This window comes from Pseudochaenichthys georgianus, chromosome 3 (assembly GCF_902827115.2).
Source record: "Pseudochaenichthys georgianus chromosome 3, fPseGeo1.2, whole genome shotgun sequence".
NCBI classification, from domain to species: Eukaryota; Metazoa; Chordata; class Actinopteri; order Perciformes; family Channichthyidae; genus Pseudochaenichthys; species Pseudochaenichthys georgianus.
In genome coordinates this window covers 37,879,866-37,898,515 of record NC_047505.1, presented here as the reverse complement: position 1 = coordinate 37,898,515, position 18,650 = coordinate 37,879,866, and the positions used below count along the sequence as shown (strand labels likewise).

Here is an 18,650-nt window from a genome sequence, read left to right as displayed (position 1 = left end):
AGAGGACTTCCACATGCATTTCCACATGACATTGGACTTGGATAGAGGCCTGGAGGAGTGAGCGGTTCACTGATTGCATAAGTAAAGAAACACTATTTGTTTGAAGTCTAGTTACTGATTGACCAATAAGGCTTGTAGAAATAGCCCTTATGTTGCTCTGAACATGTTTCTTTTCATATTTACTTTGACATCAGCTAACAGCAATACTAATGAACGAGCCTTTGACGCTCCTTGTCCTCTGCGACGCTAGTGTTTCTCCAGTTTCTATTTAAAAGGGAGTGACTGCAGGCCATTTCAACCAGGAATGTGATCTGGTTGTGAGGGTGTTTGTCTTTCTGTTCCTTAAAGATGAGTAAGTATAAGCTAATGAGTATAAATGTACTGTGTAAAACCAAGTGAAGGAGTAATTGTGAAGCAGAAGGTTTAACAATAACATAAACAAATAATGATTGCCGTGTTGTCTTCCTTTTCATCACTATCCACTATCAACAGCATCAATAATTTATTGGCTGAAACATATCCTGTACAACAAAACACCGCCTGTACCTTTAATATAACCATGAAATGACTCATTTAATCCAAAGAAGATATTTTATACACAGCGGCAATACTGGATGAATCATTTACTTAAAAGTACTGCGAAAGTACCAATACCACACTAAACAAATACTCCATTATAAATAAAAGGTTACGCCCTAAAGTTCTCAGTATTCATGAGGATCCCTGCAGTTAAAATGTCATATCATTGTATACATGGATTCATTTTATCGATGCATTAATGGGAAAGTAGTACTTTTAGGTCAAAATTGAGTTATGTTTATCTGCTTTATATATGGTTGCATAGTTACATTTGTTATGTTTTATAATATGGGATTATCATGTGTGTGTTAAACCCTAACCGTAACTATAGACATTTTTTGTGAAGTAGAGTTTCCTCTGAAATATGGTAGAATAAAGTTTAAAGTAGGAAGAACTTTAAAATACTTCAATACCTTCAATACCAATACCTCAAATGTGAACCAACATACTGTGTTACTTTCCTACATTGCAAACCTAGCTTTTGATAAAACAGCACATAGACCAACATTATTTAGTAAACATATATTTTACAATATCACAAAACGACTAACATAATTTATCTGTCACTGGATGACAGAGGGATACTCCTTTTCTGTGAAGTTCCAAATGAATAAACAGCTCCTCCTTTTAGCCAATTATGTATATAAGAAGTGCTCCACCTGTCCCGGGTAAGAGGACACGCCCTGTGAATGTCCTGTTCTCACAGGGCATGAGGCACACACCAGGGAGGCAGCTGAAAAGTGGCCCGACAGGTCTGATGGGAATGCAGAGACACAGAGAGAGAGAGCAATAGAGAGCAACACACACACACACACACACACACACACACACACACACACACACACACACACACACACACACACACACACACACACACACACACACACACACACACACACACACACACACACACACACACACACACACACACACACACACACACACACACACACACACACACACACACACACACACCACACACACACACACACACACACACACACACACACACACACACACACACACACACACACACACACACACACACACACACACACACACACACAGAGAGAGAGAGGTTGCTGAGTGACTGACAAGCCTGTCAACCTGGTGGAGTTGAAAGCAGTCTGGCTGGAATTAAGACATTGACAAAGTTGTGTTTGAGTTGGTGAGTGTTGAACTGGATTGTACCTGATTATTTCACTGACAGAGAGGAAAGCTCAGAGTCCTGTGGACCCCACCACCACCACCACCACTAATATACTTGACAGACGGGAATTTCCTTCCTCTACTATGGCTGGCTGGAGCCGGGGGCAGATGGTCGCTCTGAGAGTCTGAGCAGTAGCCTACTCAGGAAAGAGTAGCGAGAGGAAGGGTGGGAGGAGGTCCAGAGAGAGAGAGGAAGAGAAACGAGTGGACACAAGAGGAGACATGCAACGCTACGGATCAGGACGGTCTGTATTCACCAGCACCACAACAACAGAGGACCCTGAAGACTTTTCAAGTGAGGTAAGAAAGTCCCAGAGAAGTCAGGACACTGAAACTCTCCCTCTGTCTTCCCCTTCTCTCTCCCTTTTCCTCTGTGTTTTGCAAAACAGTTCAGTTTCCCCTCCCTCTTCTGTCCTCTGCTCCTTTTTGTGCAGCCACTTGTTCCTTGTCTGTACAGTGAGATTCACGTTCTCAGTCCAAGTAAACATGGTCTGTTCCCTGATCATCTGAAAGTTAATGTTTGTGATAGGATGTGTTCATTTACAGGAGCGTGTAATGGGAGCTGGGTTGCAGGAGGCATGGCTGTCATGTTTATTTGAACAGCTCTCTGATAAAACCGGCCTTTGTACTAAACTGGCTTTTAAACCTATTCCCATTGTTTTGTACTGAATAAAGAACCTCTTGTAAATTGGTAAACTCAACATGATATTGCAGAAATACGTTTTTTGAAATAAAATCTTTTAAACCTATGTAGATGTTTGTGTGTTACACAACCAAATGAAGCTCTCACTGTGTTGTAAACATTACAATGTATCAGTAAGCTCAGTTTCGTATCATTTACATAAACTTTGCTTGCCACTCTGATACCATTGACTATAAATAAAACCACTGTAGTGGACCGTTGAGGTCTGTGAGGTTTGTCAACCCTTTCAATGCCTGCCTCAGTTACAGTGTGAACTCCTCTATAGCCTCCACTCCCACCTACTATGACATAATGCAAACATGTATTTGCTTACAGCAAATAATTGATTTGCTTTTTGTCTGTTTGTTTTTCTCAGAGGAGGATCAGACGCCTCAGGTTAACTCTAGTTGCGGCAGATGATGGAAACAAGGAGCCAACAACAGCAAACTCGGAAACGGTAAGTTATAGCCACAGAGAATTAACATCTGGACCAGTTACATAATCATGACAGGAGGGTGTGATAATGCACTCACAGCTGTTTTAAATATACTTCAAAGCTGTAAATCTATTCCATACAAAAGAAAATATTTGAAATAGTTGCTGAAGAAACTATATCACACCTCCTGAGACTGACACAGTGTGAACTCAAACTCTATTAACTAAACAAATATAGCACGAGCATTTGCATGTTCTTACCAAACTGCATTATTAGACAGTTTCTGCTCTGCATATTGTGACAGTGCATTTTACTTGTGAGTATATGCTGCAGACAGCGTGGCTGTTTGCTGTAGGTGGCTCTGCCTCGGCCTGTTTGCATCCAGGATCAGCTCCAGAGGCTGATGCCAGCGTGAGAACTGATGTTGATACTAAACTTATTGTTGGCACTGAAAAGGCTTTTGGTCCTTAAAGTGTGGATGGTTAGGGTTTTGTATGAACCTTGGTCAGCCAGGGAGTATGGTGTTCGTCTAGAAACCACACCTACACACTATCCACTGATAGCACGTTGCTGCAATCTCTGAACGTGCTTCCCTTTGGAGGGTGTGGCCGTAACTATTGGAACTGATGTGAGAGGTCTGGTCAAGAGTGATCACAAGTGAAGAGTAACAGACACGTGCTCGGTGGTGACATGTATTTCAGAGTGTGTTTAGTGAATGAGTTACTCTGCAGCCCTGCAACTGGGCAGCTCATTCTCCCTGAACAGCAGAGCAACTGTTGTTACAAACAACTGAGGCCTGAGGGGCAATAACATTTATAGGAGGAAATGTAGAGAGTAAAACACAATAGTAAGAAAGGCCCTTTGAGGAATAATAATAATATGATGAAAAATTCACTTTTACACTGCTTTCAACAGTCAGCACAAAGACCGGAAACAGGTGGAAACAGCTTGCATGGCTCTGTCTAAAAATATCTTCCTCCTAGCACCTTAACGGCTTACTTAATAATATGTTTTAATTTGTTAACTACAAATATTTGTGAAAATTACAATTTGTTGTTTTATGGGAAGATGTAAAGTGTCAATAATTCTCTTTTGACGTTCTTGTAGGAATATTTTGTCAACTTTGGACATAGCCAGGATAGCTGTTTTCCCTTGATTTCAATCTTTTTGTTACTTTTGCTAGCTACATATATATATTTTTTAATAGTTTATTGTTTAAGAGTGGTATAAATCTTCTCTCAGCAAGAAAGTTAATTGTTTAAATTGAAACCAAATTCCAAAAATGTTTTTGCTAAAGATTCCAGTGGGATGATGCTAACTGAAAAACTGTGCAGGCGCTGCTGTAACTGCTGTGACACGTAACTCTTTGCTCTGCTGTTGATGTTAAAACAGCATTTAAATACCAGCACAGTGTTGAGCAGGCTTGATTTAACAGTACAATTTGTATTGTTTTTATTTGACATGGGTCATCTTTGTGCTTTTATGAGCCAACACTTTTCTAATAAAGTTGCTCAATGTGTGATTTTAGATGTAATCTGGAGGGAAAGTCAAATGTCGGTCAGTTGCTTGGTTTTCAGTGTTTACTTTTGTGACTTTGTGGAACAAAAAGAAAACAGGGATGACGTGAAGTTAATCAAAGAGGAAGGAAATGATGGAAGCTTCCTCTGCTAGAGATATTGAGTTTCAGGAGAAACCCTAGTAAAGTGGTTATTCACCATAAATTAAGAAAGGGTGCATCCTGCAACCTGATACATCATGTGCACAATCCAACAAGTGACTATGACCTAGATGAGATGTAACAAATCTGCACCATGAAACACATACACATGGGACTTAGAGACAGTTACTTCATATAGAAGGTTCTACATCAACATCATTGGATTTCATTAACATAGGGGTCTGCAACCTTTTTGACCAAAAGAGCCATTTCGCTCCTTTTTCCCAAAAAATGTTTTGTCTGGAGCCGCAAAACATATTTCATAGTTTTTTATTGTTATATCAGACAAAAACTACAGTTTTTTTGCATTTATTAGGCTATTTAGGCCTACTTTAAAATAAATTAAACACAGCACTTGGGGAGTCCTCTGCACATTTGAAGGGGAAAAAAATATTATTAAATGGGCCCACTTTGAAATAAATAAAACATATATCTGCACCCTAAAAAGAGTTAAAGGTAAGAATGGGGAAACCAGCTCGAGTGCGCTAGAATTTGAAAGTACACAACCGGAAAAAATATGCCTCTTCCTTCAGACTTCCTTACAGAGCCCCTCCTCCAACACACACGGACACGCACATGACCAATGAGGGCACGATATAAGTTTGTGCCCAGATGGAAGGCTGACAGGCAGGTAGGCCATCCAGTTATTTTAGCCGGGCCGGCTCAGATGATTGGTCGTGCTTTTTACAGCGCTACGGCTTCCAGAGATTAATTTTTGTATTTATTGTCAAAGCATTTAATATATTCATTGCTATCGGGACGTTAAGAGCATTCCATGGAATATAACAAAAAGTGTTTTCTGAAATAAATTACATACCCCATTGAATTATGACTGACGATCGTCAGCTGTCTTCCTCTCCCTCGTAAAGGCTGCACTATGGGCATAGATATGTCTCATAATTATTTGTGTGAACATAAAAATAATTTGTGTGTAAATATGTGATTTGTAAATGTAAAACAACATTCAAAAATGCATTTAAAAGATTTGCAAACTCACAAATACATTTGCAAGTGTAAAACGGATCTGCAAATACGCTAAATATGTTCACAAATAAAAAAAAGATCTGTGAATATCTCTTTAACATTTACAACTTTCGATCAGGCATTTCTGAATCCATTTTGTATTTGTGGACCAAAAATGCGCTTGTGGATCTCAACTCTCTGTTCACGGATCTCAAATCTCTGTTCGCGGATCGTCTTTTTACACACACGGAATTTTGAGACATATTTTCCGCCGGTCTCGGCTAAAATCTACTCGTGTCACTCGGTTATTTTCGGAAACCACGTGATGGCCTGCTGATGACTACATTTCCGCATGATTTCAAAGTAAGAGCATGATGGTTTGTTTAATGCTCTGTTTTTGTATTATAATGAACAGCGGAACGTTAGATGCATTCTTCATCACCATCACCCTCATCATCATGTTATAGTGGGAGCAGCTGGCAGCGAAGCAGCCCAGATAAAACTCTTTCTTCATTGTTTGTTGTGTATTCAGTCAAGCGGGTCAAAGTTACAAAGCACTTCACATCTTATTAATCGCCCTAATTTTACTTTACCAGTGCAGTAATAAAGTAATCTGTAGAAAAGCACCGTATTTAGGTCAGCCTTCATAGTAAGGCTACATTACATGTTATAATATTCATCGTGTCCTTTCTACTGATATATTCCTGTCTATTGCTTTCATTTGTATTTAATGTTATTGTGTTTTATAGGAAGTGGCTATATACAGGACGGTCCTGTATATAAGGTCTCTGAAATGGCTATATACAGGACGGTCCTGTACACAACGCCAAATGGCTATATACAGGACCGTCCTGTACACAGCTCTCTGGAATGGCTATACAGGACGGTCCTGCACAGAAGCCCTGAAATGGCTTTTTATGTCTACAGAAATATGGATATAATTGGTGTACAATTAACGTTTACAGCAGGATAAATTACAAAAATGTACAGCATACTACATACAATTCAAAAGACGGTTTCTCCAATTTCTAAAATAAAAATGCCGGCGTAGCCGATAAATGATTTGTGTTGCTTTCAATGCAAAATCACTACACGTCAACGAAGTGTCGGCGTATTCTTTAAAAAAAAACCTTCAGTTTTAATAAAACCGAGTAGTCTTTAAAGTATGCAATGATATCCTTTACAAGTAAAACATTGTGCATTGGAAAATATAAAGTAGAAAATGATTGAAACAACATAAAAAGATAAGCCAAAAAAAAGACTGAAATCAGCATAAAAAGCTAAGCAATTGGCATGGAAAGAGATTTAATTGCCACAATTTTATATTGAGGGGAAACTCATTGAAAATAATGTTGTCGTGAGAATATTTATCTGTGAATCCTATCTCTACATTACCACCCGCGAAACTTGCTTAAGCATGCTATAATAGCCCGGTCTGTATATAGTCATTTGACGTTAGCTGCAGGACGGTCCTGTATATAGCCATTTCAGATATCTTATCCACAGGACCGTCCTGTATATAGCCATTTCAGAGACCTTATATACAGGACCGTCCTGTATATAGCCATTTCAGAGACCTTATATACAGGACCGTCCTGTATATAGCCATTTCAGAGACCTTATATACAGGACCGTCCTGTATATAGCCATTTCAGAGACCTTATATACAGGACCGTCCTGTATATAGCCACTCCCTATAAAACACAATAACATTAAATACAAATGAAAGCAATAGACAGGAATATATCAGTAGAAAGGACACGATGAATATTATAACATGTAATGTAGCCTTACTATGAAGGCTGACCTAAATACGGTGCTTTTCTACAGATTACTTTATTACTGCACTGGTAAAGTAAAATTAGGGCGATTAATAAGATGTGAAGTGCTTTGTAACTTTGACCCGCTTGACTGAATACACAACAAACAATGAAGAAAGAGTTGTATCTGGGCTGCTTCGCTGCCAGCTGCTCCCCCCCGGGACCCGAAAGTGGCGTATCGCCTGCACTTCAACATCAACGAAAGTGCTCGATATATGCTGTATTGAACCAATAACACAAACTAACTGTATCACTATAACATGATGATGAGGGTGATGGTGATGAAGAATGCATCTAACGTTCCGCTGTTCATTATAATACAAAAACAGAGCATTAAACAAACCATCATGCTCTTACTTTGAAATCATGCGGAAATGTAGTCATCAGCAGGCCATCACGTGGTTTCCGAAAATAACCGAGTGACATGAGTAGATTTTAGTCGAGACCACGGAAAATATGTCTCAAAATTCCGTGTAAAAAGGAACAGAGATTTGAGATCCGTGAACAGAGATTTGAGATCCGCAAGCGCATTTTTGGTCCACAAATACAAAATGGATTCAGAAATGCCTGATCGAAAGTTGTAAATGTTAAAGAGATATTCACAGATCTTTTTTTTATTTGTGAACATATTTAGCGTATTTGCAGATCCGTTTTACACTTGCAAATGTATTTGTGAGTTTGCAAATCTTTTAAATGCATTTTTGGATGTTGTTTTACATTTACAAATCACATATTTACACACAAATAATTGTTATGTTCACACAAATAATTATGAGACATATCTATGCCCATACTGCACCACCGTTGACAACTTCTCTCTACATATCAAACATACCGGTAAACCAGCATCGTTTGCTGTGAAAGCAGATAACTATGTCCATGCAGAATTAAATCCTGTGTTCCTCCGGTACTTTTCTTTGATTTATCCATAGTTCGCTCATCGAGCCGGGGGTTATTCGCCTCCAAGAAAAGGCACTCGCGCGGGACCGGAGCAGGATGTGACGCATATTTTAGTTGACCTAATTAAAACCGTTTTGTTTTTTATTTATGTGTCACAGTATCACCTCAAAATACAACATACGAAACATTTTCAACCATGCAACAAAATATAAATAGTCCTACAAATACTTTTATTTTATTCTTATTTTTGTCTAAACTCAAGGGAGCCAGAGCAGAGGGTTTAAAGGGCCGCATGCGGCCCGTGGGCCGCGGGTTACCGACCCCTGCATTAACACAATGGCTAAAAGCCTCATTAGCATGAACATGATTCAGTCATGAGAATTTGAAAGCAATTCTATATTCGAATATTCGACACCCCAAAAAACGGTTAACCGGTTAACCGAAATGTACATATCCTATAAAAAAGAAATTGGGTAAAAAAAAAAATGTACAATTTTTTTTTCGGAATTCTTTTTTTTACATTTTTGTTTTACCCAATTTTTTTTCAATAATTTTTTAGAAATACATACATGTACAAATAAGTGTAGAAACTATGGAAGCCCATTTCCGCCACTTGAAAAAAATAAAATCCCCATGAAAAGTCATAATTATGAGATAAAAAAGTCGAAATAATGAGATAAAAAGTCATAATTATGAGATAAGAAAGTCGAAATTATGAGATAAAAAGTCATAATAATGAGATAAAAAGTCATAATTATGAGCTAAAAAGTCATAATAATGAGATAAAAAGTCATAATTATGAGATAAGAAAGTGGAAATAATGAGATAGAAAGTCATAATTATGAGATAAGAAAGTCGAAATAATGAGATAAAAAGTCATAATTATGAGATAAGAAGTGCGCATGCGCTGCAGTGGCGCTGTCTTTAAAGGTCCCTTCATCACCTTGCTGCTCTCCACCATGCAAACAGCATCTATCTAGTCCTAAATAAGGTAACTATTACAGGTGACTTTTGTAAATGTTAGATGTTACATATAGCCTATATTGCAGCTAAACTACAACAATGCAGTTCATAGCTTTGACATTACCTGTTATGAACTATAATATATATGCCTATAGTTTTGTGGTAACGTTCACGCCACTAATGACAATAGTGTAGGCATACTGCTGCTGTGAGTTGCTCTAACTCTAACCCGTGAACGTTATCACAAAACTATAGGCATATATATTATATTATATTCATAACAGGTAATGTCAAAGCTATAAACTGCATTGTTGTAGTTTAGCTGCAATATAGGCTATATGTAACATCTAACATTTACAAAAGTCACCTGTAATAGTTACCTTATTTAGGACTAGATGCCGTTTGCATGGTGGAGAGCAGCAAGGTGATGAAGGGACCTTTGAAGACAGCGCCACTGCAGCGCATGCGCACTTCTTATCTCATTATTTCGACTTTCTTATCTCATAATTATGACTTTTTATCTCATTATTATGACTTTTTATCTCATAATTTTGACTTTTTTATCTCATAATTATGACATTTCATGGGGATTTTATTTTTTTCAAGTGGCGGAAATGGGCTTCCATACATAATAACTCATATTCGAATACATGAATAATTATTCGAATACCTGAATAATTTCGAATATTCGAACATTCGATTAATCGCTCCCATCCCTATACATAAGGCGGTCTTTGTGTTGTGACTTCAAATACAACTTTCTTGTTTGCATCAGAAATAAGAGCTAATCCAATCAGTCGTGTCCTTCACAATGCAGTCATATAATAAAATAGGCAGATAACAAAGTGTTTGATGATGCTGTGACGAGCACTATTTCCAAGTGACGTCTTTAAGAAGTTTTGCATGATTACATGATACTCGCAGTGGGTGGTTTCTGTGAGGAGGTCATGTCCTGTAAGCAACAAAACAAAAATAAACCCATTGTGTTCCTTCCACCAAAATGACATGCCTGCAATTTCAGCTCCAAGCAGGTAAACATTGCATTGTGGTAAATATTGGCATTGTGAAATTCAAGGCTGAAGTGACAGCACATTGTTATTCTGAGCCCTCTCTCAGATAGCAGGCCGCAGTGTTGTTAAAACATAAAGACGGCTGTTCTTCCCTCCCATCTGCTGGAATTCGCATCCGCCTATTAGCAGGCCTTCACCATTTCTCAACAGCACGTCCTCTGTAGATGAAGCGGTGGAGAAATGTGAGGCTCGGCTCTGTCCACGAGACAACACTGGCTGCTTTGTTCAAGTTCCTCCTCACACTTATCTCTGAGAGATGTGGAGAGAGAAGCCCCTTTCTCTGCAGATGAGGGCTATATATCTATCCATCTATATATCTATCTATCTATCTATCTATCTATCTATCTATCTATCTATCTATCTATCTATCTATCTGGACATTTGTCTTGCAAAAGCAATTAAAGTGAAAACAAGTTGATATGTCTTGATCATTTTAAAGACAGGCCCACTTCCAATACCCACCACATGATCTCCAATTAACTACTGTAAGTCACGTATCATTAAAAATTGCAACTAAAAAAGAAGCATAACAGATTGTTTGCATTACGTGTCTTGTTGAGAGAGCAGCTTGTCTACATGTGACGTGTGGAAACTTTGCTAATTATAAGGTATCGGTGTTGTGGAATGTTTGCACAATAATAATAACACTTTTTTTGTAGATCCTCACCAGGAATGAAGTGAATTTTCCACAACAGCAGTCTTGAATACTTGTTTGTTCCTTTAGGCTGAGAAGGAGAAGGACGTCAGAGTGGCATGGAAGAAGAAGAATGGGCTGACCCAAAGAGGCAGGCCAGCTGGCAGGGAGTCTCCTCCGCAGGTAGACAGCAACATCCAGCACATGAATAATAGGCTGACACTACCACTGCCTACGCCTGTGTGTCACTGACATCCCCATCGTAAAACACGCTTCACTGCACATACCTTCAGGCTGTCATTATAATGATTACATCGATATTCAACATGAACAGATGCTTGTAGATGGCTGTAATAAATTAGATTTTTATTTTTATTTCCAACTGTATATAAACCGATGATTCTTTCTAATTCCCAGGCAAAACATTAGCCTCTTGCTCTACAGCACTACAATATTTAAAGAAATTGAATCTCTGTGCCCATGACTAAAACTGTCATTTGTTATTTAGTTTTTGCATTGTTTAAAATGCTTCAATTCTCCCCTGCTGGTTTGCATCTGTTTTCATGGGTTGCCCGGCTGCTGGAAGTACAATAGGCAGACACAGCAGCAGCTCATGTACCGGGTTGCAGAAACATGACACCTCCAATACACCCTGCACTTTTTTCTATGGGTTTGTTCCCATCCTCCTGTTTCCAGTGCTCAGCAGCAGTAATGCTAGAAATACCTGAGCAAGTGTACAAATGCAGGCATGTGCATCGAGACACAAACATGTAATTCACTTAAAAGAGTGCATGCGTGCACATAAGCGAGCACACAATTACACAAACACAATGACAGCAGAAGTCAGCCTCAGTGGAGGGTGGCCACAGAAACCTGACCGCTGAGATCCTGTCTCCCTCAGCAGCTCGGAGACATGACCGATTACTCATGGGTGCCAGAGACCGCTCTGCAGAATCATGGGCCCAAAGTGTACGGCGTAGTGCAGAGGACGGGTTCGGACAGACAGCAGGAAGTGATGGCGCGCGAGTGGTCGGTCAATCACCTTCAGCGTGAGATGGAGTACATCAGGGAGGTGAGTGGAAACTAACACAGCAAGCATCTGGGCCTTCAGGTCCACACGTCATCTGTTCAAGGCAGCTATGTGTGTACAATGTCTGTTATGTAATATCTGTATGTTCTGTACAGGTGAGGGATTCTTTAGAGAAGGTGAGAGAGAAGATGTACGGGCAATTCGGAGGAATGCAGCAATCCATGCAGAGTCTTACACAGGAGATCAGGGTAATTAATTATGTAACACTGTGTGACTTCTCCAAACTTCCTAATCAAACTCCAAGTATGTCAAGCTGTGAATAAAGACTAAAATAGAGTCTGACATGTGTTTCTGCAGATTTCAAATTCACATCGGAGGAGTCTGGAGTCAGAGGTGAGGGTCCGGACGGAAGCCATGGACAGCTTCGATGAGATGAACAGCTCCCTTATAACTGCTAACATTGGCCTACAGGTAACAAATCAATGTCCTTGAGTGTATGTGAAGAGGGGTTCCTCGACAGCGGTGTGTCATTACAGAAAGAGATGGCTTGATAAATACAAGTTTCCTTTCCAGAAATCTCTTATAGAAAACTGTCAGAGAAGAGTGGACACGAGAGACGATGTGAAGAGTTTGCGCAGCACCAGTGAAAAAACACAAGAACAACTCAGAGAGAAGGAGAAGGAGCTAGAGGCCGCGCAGGTTGAAAACAAGACTTTAAGGCTGCAGGTAATCACACATCTATCTCACAAACATCAAAACACTACAGTAGAAATACCTGCTCTGGCACATTCATGGAGATACAGTACTTGTTACTCAGCTGGTGTGACAGAGGTTGGTTCTAAAATTGTCTAATGTGTTAATAACATTGTAGATGGAAATTACTCATAAGAAAAGAGCAGTACAAGATTTACTGAAAGACTATCTCACTTCAGCACACTAACACATCAGCTGCATCTTCCATTCTAGTGTCAATATGGAATATTGACACAGCTCTGCTGTTATTGTCCAGGTGGAGTCTGCAGAGGAGACCAACAATCAGGCTCTGCAGGAGCTTTCAGCAAAGCTACAGCAGGAGTTCGAGGAGAAGCTGCAGAATGAACAGCGGACTCACAGGGAGGAGATCGAAAATCTACAGGTCTGCATTCCTTACTATTTGTTCCTCAATTTATCAAAATGCTGTTTCAGTGCCAATATAAACTATTGTGTTAAGCTAAAACGATTATGACGCAGTGATAAATGTTCTCCAAAGTGAAACCAACCTGACTGAGAAAAATGTAGATGCTACATTCTTGATTATCATTGAAGTTCATCGTCTACTCCGAAATGTATTGCTGCTTACACAGGCCCAACTGGATGAGTACATAAGGAGACTGGAGGAGGCAGAGACAAACATCAGGATTGCAGAGGCCAAGATTGCTGACAGGGACCAGAGGATCATTGAACTGGAGCGTCTACTTGAGTGTATGGGGAGGGTAAGGCAGTTTTTTACCACAAAATAATTACCCTAGAATTACTTCAAATATTTTAACTTGAAAATTACTTTTCACAGGAAAAGACTCAGTTCCATAAGAAGCTGCAGGAATGTGAACAGCGTCTTCGCTTGATGGAGCTTACAGACACAACTGATGCAACTGTCGCCAAAAAGTACAAAAATATTGTCATTGTAAACAAACACCAGTATGACAAAAAGGGCTTAAAGGTGGGGTAGGTAATTCTGGAGAAACCAGCTCGAGTGCACTAGAATTTGAAAATACACAGCCGGAAAAAATCTGCCACTTCCTTACAGAGCCCCTCCTCCAACACACACGAACGCGCACATGACCAATGAGGGCATAAGTTTGTGCACAGATGGAAGGCTGACAGGCAGGTAGGCCATCCAATCCGTTTAGCCGGGCCGGCTAAAGGGATTGGTTGTACTTTTTACAGTACTACGACTTCCACAGATAACATTTTTTTTATGGATTTTTTGTCAAAGCACTTAAGATATTCATTGCTATCGGGATGTTAAGAGCATTCCATGGAATATAACAAAAAGTGTATCTCGAGCCGGTTTCTCAAACTTACCTACCCCACCTTTAAACCAAATTCCACTTACTAGCTTTGTTTTTGAACTTTTAACTTAACAACCAGAAGCAGGTATCAAGTTGTCACTGAATTAGATCTTAAACATTTTAAGTCATTTGTCAGGACAAAAAGTAGAAAATCCTAAGAAAAGCTAATTGGAGGACCATCAATTGTGACTATTTCCAGGTTCAAGAATACATTTTCATGCTTAAAAAAATCATCTTGTTTTGGCAGTACACTAGATTAATGACCTTTAGACACATTAGTGCATTAGGATTTGTACGATTTCAATAAAGGCTGCAAAATCGTGGGCTGCAGTTTCCCTCTTAAGTTTTTAACCTCATTCTGTGAAGCACCTGACCTGGCCACACATTTCTGTAAAAAGATTAACCCTGTTTTACCATCGTAATTAATATACAGTAAATGCGAGTTTAACTGGTTGCTCGTTTCTGTTTAGGTCAAAAGAGCTGCAATCGGAATCTGTGGCTCTCCGTGAGAGAATCAAACACTTGAACGATATGGTGTTCTGCCAGCAGAGAAAAGTCAAAGGAATGATCGAGGAGGTGGGGAGGGTTTATTTATCTGTGTCTGAATCTGTGTGTGAATACTGTTCAGGTCTTCTGTCCTACTTGTGTTTAAATAATGGGCGTGGATGAGATATCAGCTGAATAAGAAGGAATTTGTTTACCAAGCAGTGTATGGATTAATTCAATGCACACAATGAATATAAAACGTAATGTAACCCAGAGTCAAGGAAGGGTGGGGTGTTACACTGGCTCAGTTAAACACTCACAATCTAAAGATAAAGGGTTAGTGATTAAGATGCATTTTTAGAATCTTAGCTGACAATTCTTGAGTACATAAAACAGTTTGGTTTCCCTCATTAAGTATCTAGCATGGATTATTATTGGACTGTTTCTGTTGCCAATGGTAACACTTTGTTTGTATGGGTTTGAACTTTCTGAATACTTTCCAAGAATATTCCTGAAAATAACTATGTCATTTTGTAGTATATTTGGGGGGAAATAGGAACAGAGTTGAATTAGTACATCTCACAATACAGTCTTATAAAAGGGTACTACAAAGTCTTTATTTCACGGCATATCACACGGACATGCATCAATGTTAGATTTGTCTGCTAGCCAGCATACACATTTCCAATATTAAATGCATAATGAATGAATATGAGCTGACTAAAAACACATGATCATTGTTTCCAATCTCCTATTTGTTTAGGTTGGATCACTGCGAGCTAAAGTGGCACAGAAGGACATGTTCATCTCAGAGCTTCTGGACAGAATTGCGATAGTGGAGTGTGAGGTAAGGCCAAAGACTGTTTATATAAAGGGTAGGACAGATGATTCACTGTGTATTAACTGTGTGCTTTAGTTTGGTTTGGCATGGTAATCTACTGCATGACTACAGCAAAGATGATTGTCTGGGTTGCTGTGAAATCTAAATGCTCAACTTTCAGCTATTTCTGTTTGGTTTCCTCGTGTCACTGCACCTATCTAGTCACTTTCACATGGAAAGTGACTGCCATCCTTTGCATGTGCCTGACCTGACAGTGTTGTTTCCTGTTTTCCTTTTCCCAGAATAATGAATTAGAAGACAAGCTGAAGTATTTTATGTCCACACAGAATAGGCGAGAAACCAACGAGATAGGAGTAGGGTGCAATCTGTTCCCTGGGTAAGAAGAAATTAAAGAAACATGTTTAAGTAGCATCAGGTTTAATTTGGTGCATCATTTGGAGGTGATTTCTCACTCTTTGATGTCTGACTGTGCATCTGCAGACGTGAAGAAAAAAGGAATGATGTTGAACCTCCTGTTCACTATGAAGCAACTAATCTACATCCCATTCAACAACCACCACCTGTTCAACCTCCTCCTCCAATGAAACCTCCATCATTCACTCTACCTGTGTTTCCCAAACACCCTCCACCCCCGATTCAACCTTCACCCCCCACTTTACCTCCAACTTTGATACAAACATCCTCCTCGATACAATCTTCACCCTCCATGCAACCTTCATCTCCTACATCCCCCATTCAAACTCCATTCCACTCCCTATTAGCAACCACCCAACCCAGGACGTCCAGGTCTAATAACCCTCCACCCAGTAGGCTAGACTCCAGTATACTGAGGTACACTCCTGTGCAATACAGCCGGTACCTGCAGGCCAACTCCTCTGTACCGGGTGGGACGCTAAGCTACCCCCACCCGTCTGAATCTGAGCCTGCTGTCAGTCCAGTCCAGTCCGGGAGAGATGAGGTGGACGCAAAGCCAAACACAGACACAAGATCAAGTCCTGAGGAATCCACTTCTTCCCCGTCCTCTCAACCAAGATCACGAGCACCTCAGGTTTATACAGCGTTCATGAAACTTATGGATATAACAGCAAAGATAAACATAGATAGATCTTGAACTCATAGTTTGACATGTTGTTGCTGAAAGGTGAATTAGTAGATTGATACCACTCGTAATTTTTAATGTAACTAAGAAAGCTAAAAAAGCAGCTAATTAGCTTAGTTTAGCAGAAAAACTGAAGAAAAAATAAATGTCAAGCTGGTCTGCAGGTTTTGTCTAACAAAACTCTTAAACTCTTTTTTTTTTTAAATGTGTGAGTTGTGAAAGACTATACGGGTGTTTAGATGTCTTGGGCAAGAAGTTAACTAAATTGTTAAATGGCCTACTGGTGGATTGTTGTACATCTGTGGGGACTTGAGTTATTGATCTCAGCCAAGAAATAGTACAATCCAGCTAGTTATATCCCATGTGTTCAGTCTTTATGCTAATCTTAGCGAAATGTATCTGCAATTACTGTCCAGTAATGTGTTGCTTCGGTTAAAGCTAAGCTAAGTGCAGTTACACATTAATCATACAGACAGTGGTATATTCTCTCTCTTCTAACTATTGGCAAACTATCAAATAAGCTTAATTTTCCAAAGATCTTGAAAAGTGTATTTAAAACTCAAATGTGTTCATTCCTATTTCACTGCTGGTTATCAAAAAATAACTACAAGTGACATGCAAAATGATTTGTGTAGCTTTTGAGCCCATGTTCTCATGTCGCACTATTATATGTAATAAAATGTGGCTTGTTGTAGGGTGTAAATAATATAATACTCTGTAAAAGTATTTTGTAAATAATGTACTTTTTGGATAATATTTCTGTGTCCACACTGAATGAAGTCCACTTGTGTTGCTCACAGAGCGATGAGTATTCAGTCCTGAAGGCTGGTTATTGTTTATATTCCTACAGTTTTATATTGGCTCTGTACAAATGAAATGAATATTGTTTTGGTATTGTCACCTTATGAACAAAATATGTATTATCTTGCTTTGTGCCTTTGTGAACATACTATCTGATTCTGTTGGTGGGAATGCATCTCTATAATGAGTTGGCTACAGGGTAATCTAGTATGTCATTGAAAGTACATGTATGTGCTAATGATAAGACTGTTTAATCACTTGAAATGTATATACCTTACCGAGGTGACTGCCATCCCTGAGCCAGAGGCACAATTACCCAGCTGTTGTCTGCACTGCCACTGCGTTTAAAAGAGCTTTATGATGTGCCTTTTCCTTATCGATACATATCATACTGCAACTAATGATAACAGGCTAGCATATGTTTGGATAATAAAGACTTTACTGTGTAAGTACAACCTGTTTATGGAATCCCTTATATACCGTGCAACCTTATACATTTTCTCAGGCTTGTTTATGACTACTTCATTGTTCATTGATGTGAATCCCTCTGCCTTTAGGTATCATGCCTTTTTTAAATGGTTTGTATTCCTTCCATTCTAATGATTCAATTTTACACTTAATGTCACGTGTGAACACTGAATCTAGATGAACTTTGAAGTAAGGAAAAGTTCAGCGACTTTATTTTAGGAACTGTCTTCTGTACAGTGTTTATAATTTACGGTACATTATTTACACAGGCTTCATAATTCAAATCTGTAGTTGCCTGGTAACAACTTGTAATGGTTGTGCAAAGAAGATAGAATTGTTGACTGTGAGGCAAGACGTTGCGTTAGAATGGTTATTGAGATCAGTGATGTTTAAAAAAAATGAAAATGTGTTGATTTACAAAAAAAATCTTTAGAGCTGGGTGTAGTACGTTTTGACAAATAGACAAAATAGGTAAGATCAGGATTAGAAAGACAAAAGGTGTGCAGTTGGTGATATTACCAATAAAGTATAACATTCATGCTCAGGATCACATAGTGCAGCTTATGTAATATCAGTTTTTATTTGTTTGTTGGATTTTAATTACAACATGTGGAGAAAACTGCTAAATGTAAGACAGATATCAATGTTTGACAGTGTCTGGTGAAATTGTACTTGATACAAAGGACATTAATCACTATTGAATGCATTAAAGAAAATAGAGAAGCAACATAAAGAATAAAAGTATGTCCTTTCAAAATAATTGAAGAGGTATAGTCTGTCAAGATGTTATTCATTTCCAACCAAGCAGCTGCAGCCAAACGTTAAACTGACTGTGAACTCTGAGAGGGGACAATAAGGACACAGCTGTAACCTCTCGGTTGAAGTTGGGTCATTGTTTCAA

General features: G+C 39.1%; 1 protein-coding gene across 3 annotated transcripts; it reads left to right on the top strand.

Moving 5' to 3' along the window:
- The first annotated feature begins 1,609 nt into the window (after positions 1 to 1,609).
- Positions 1,610 to 17,736, top strand: myzap (myocardial zonula adherens protein). Of its 3 annotated transcripts, none has more exons than XM_034111933.2 (14): positions 1,610 to 2,088; positions 2,847 to 2,927; positions 11,064 to 11,156; positions 11,878 to 12,045; positions 12,159 to 12,251; positions 12,361 to 12,474; positions 12,577 to 12,729; positions 13,013 to 13,138; positions 13,347 to 13,475; positions 13,553 to 13,647; positions 14,525 to 14,630; positions 15,304 to 15,387; positions 15,663 to 15,757; positions 15,862 to 17,736. In XM_034111933.2, the coding sequence occupies exons 1-14, from the start codon at positions 2,011 to 2,013 to the stop codon at positions 16,490 to 16,492; spliced, it is 2,046 nt and encodes a 681-aa protein (XP_033967824.1). In that variant the 5' UTR covers positions 1,610 to 2,010; the 3' UTR covers positions 16,493 to 17,736. The 3 variants fall into 3 exon arrangements, with proteins under 3 accessions (XP_033967824.1, XP_033967832.1, XP_033967817.1); XM_034111941.2 differs by having other exon boundaries at positions 11,875 to 12,045; positions 15,708 to 15,757; XM_034111926.2 differs by having other exon boundaries at positions 11,875 to 12,045.
- Positions 17,737 to 18,650: the final 914 nt, after the last annotated feature.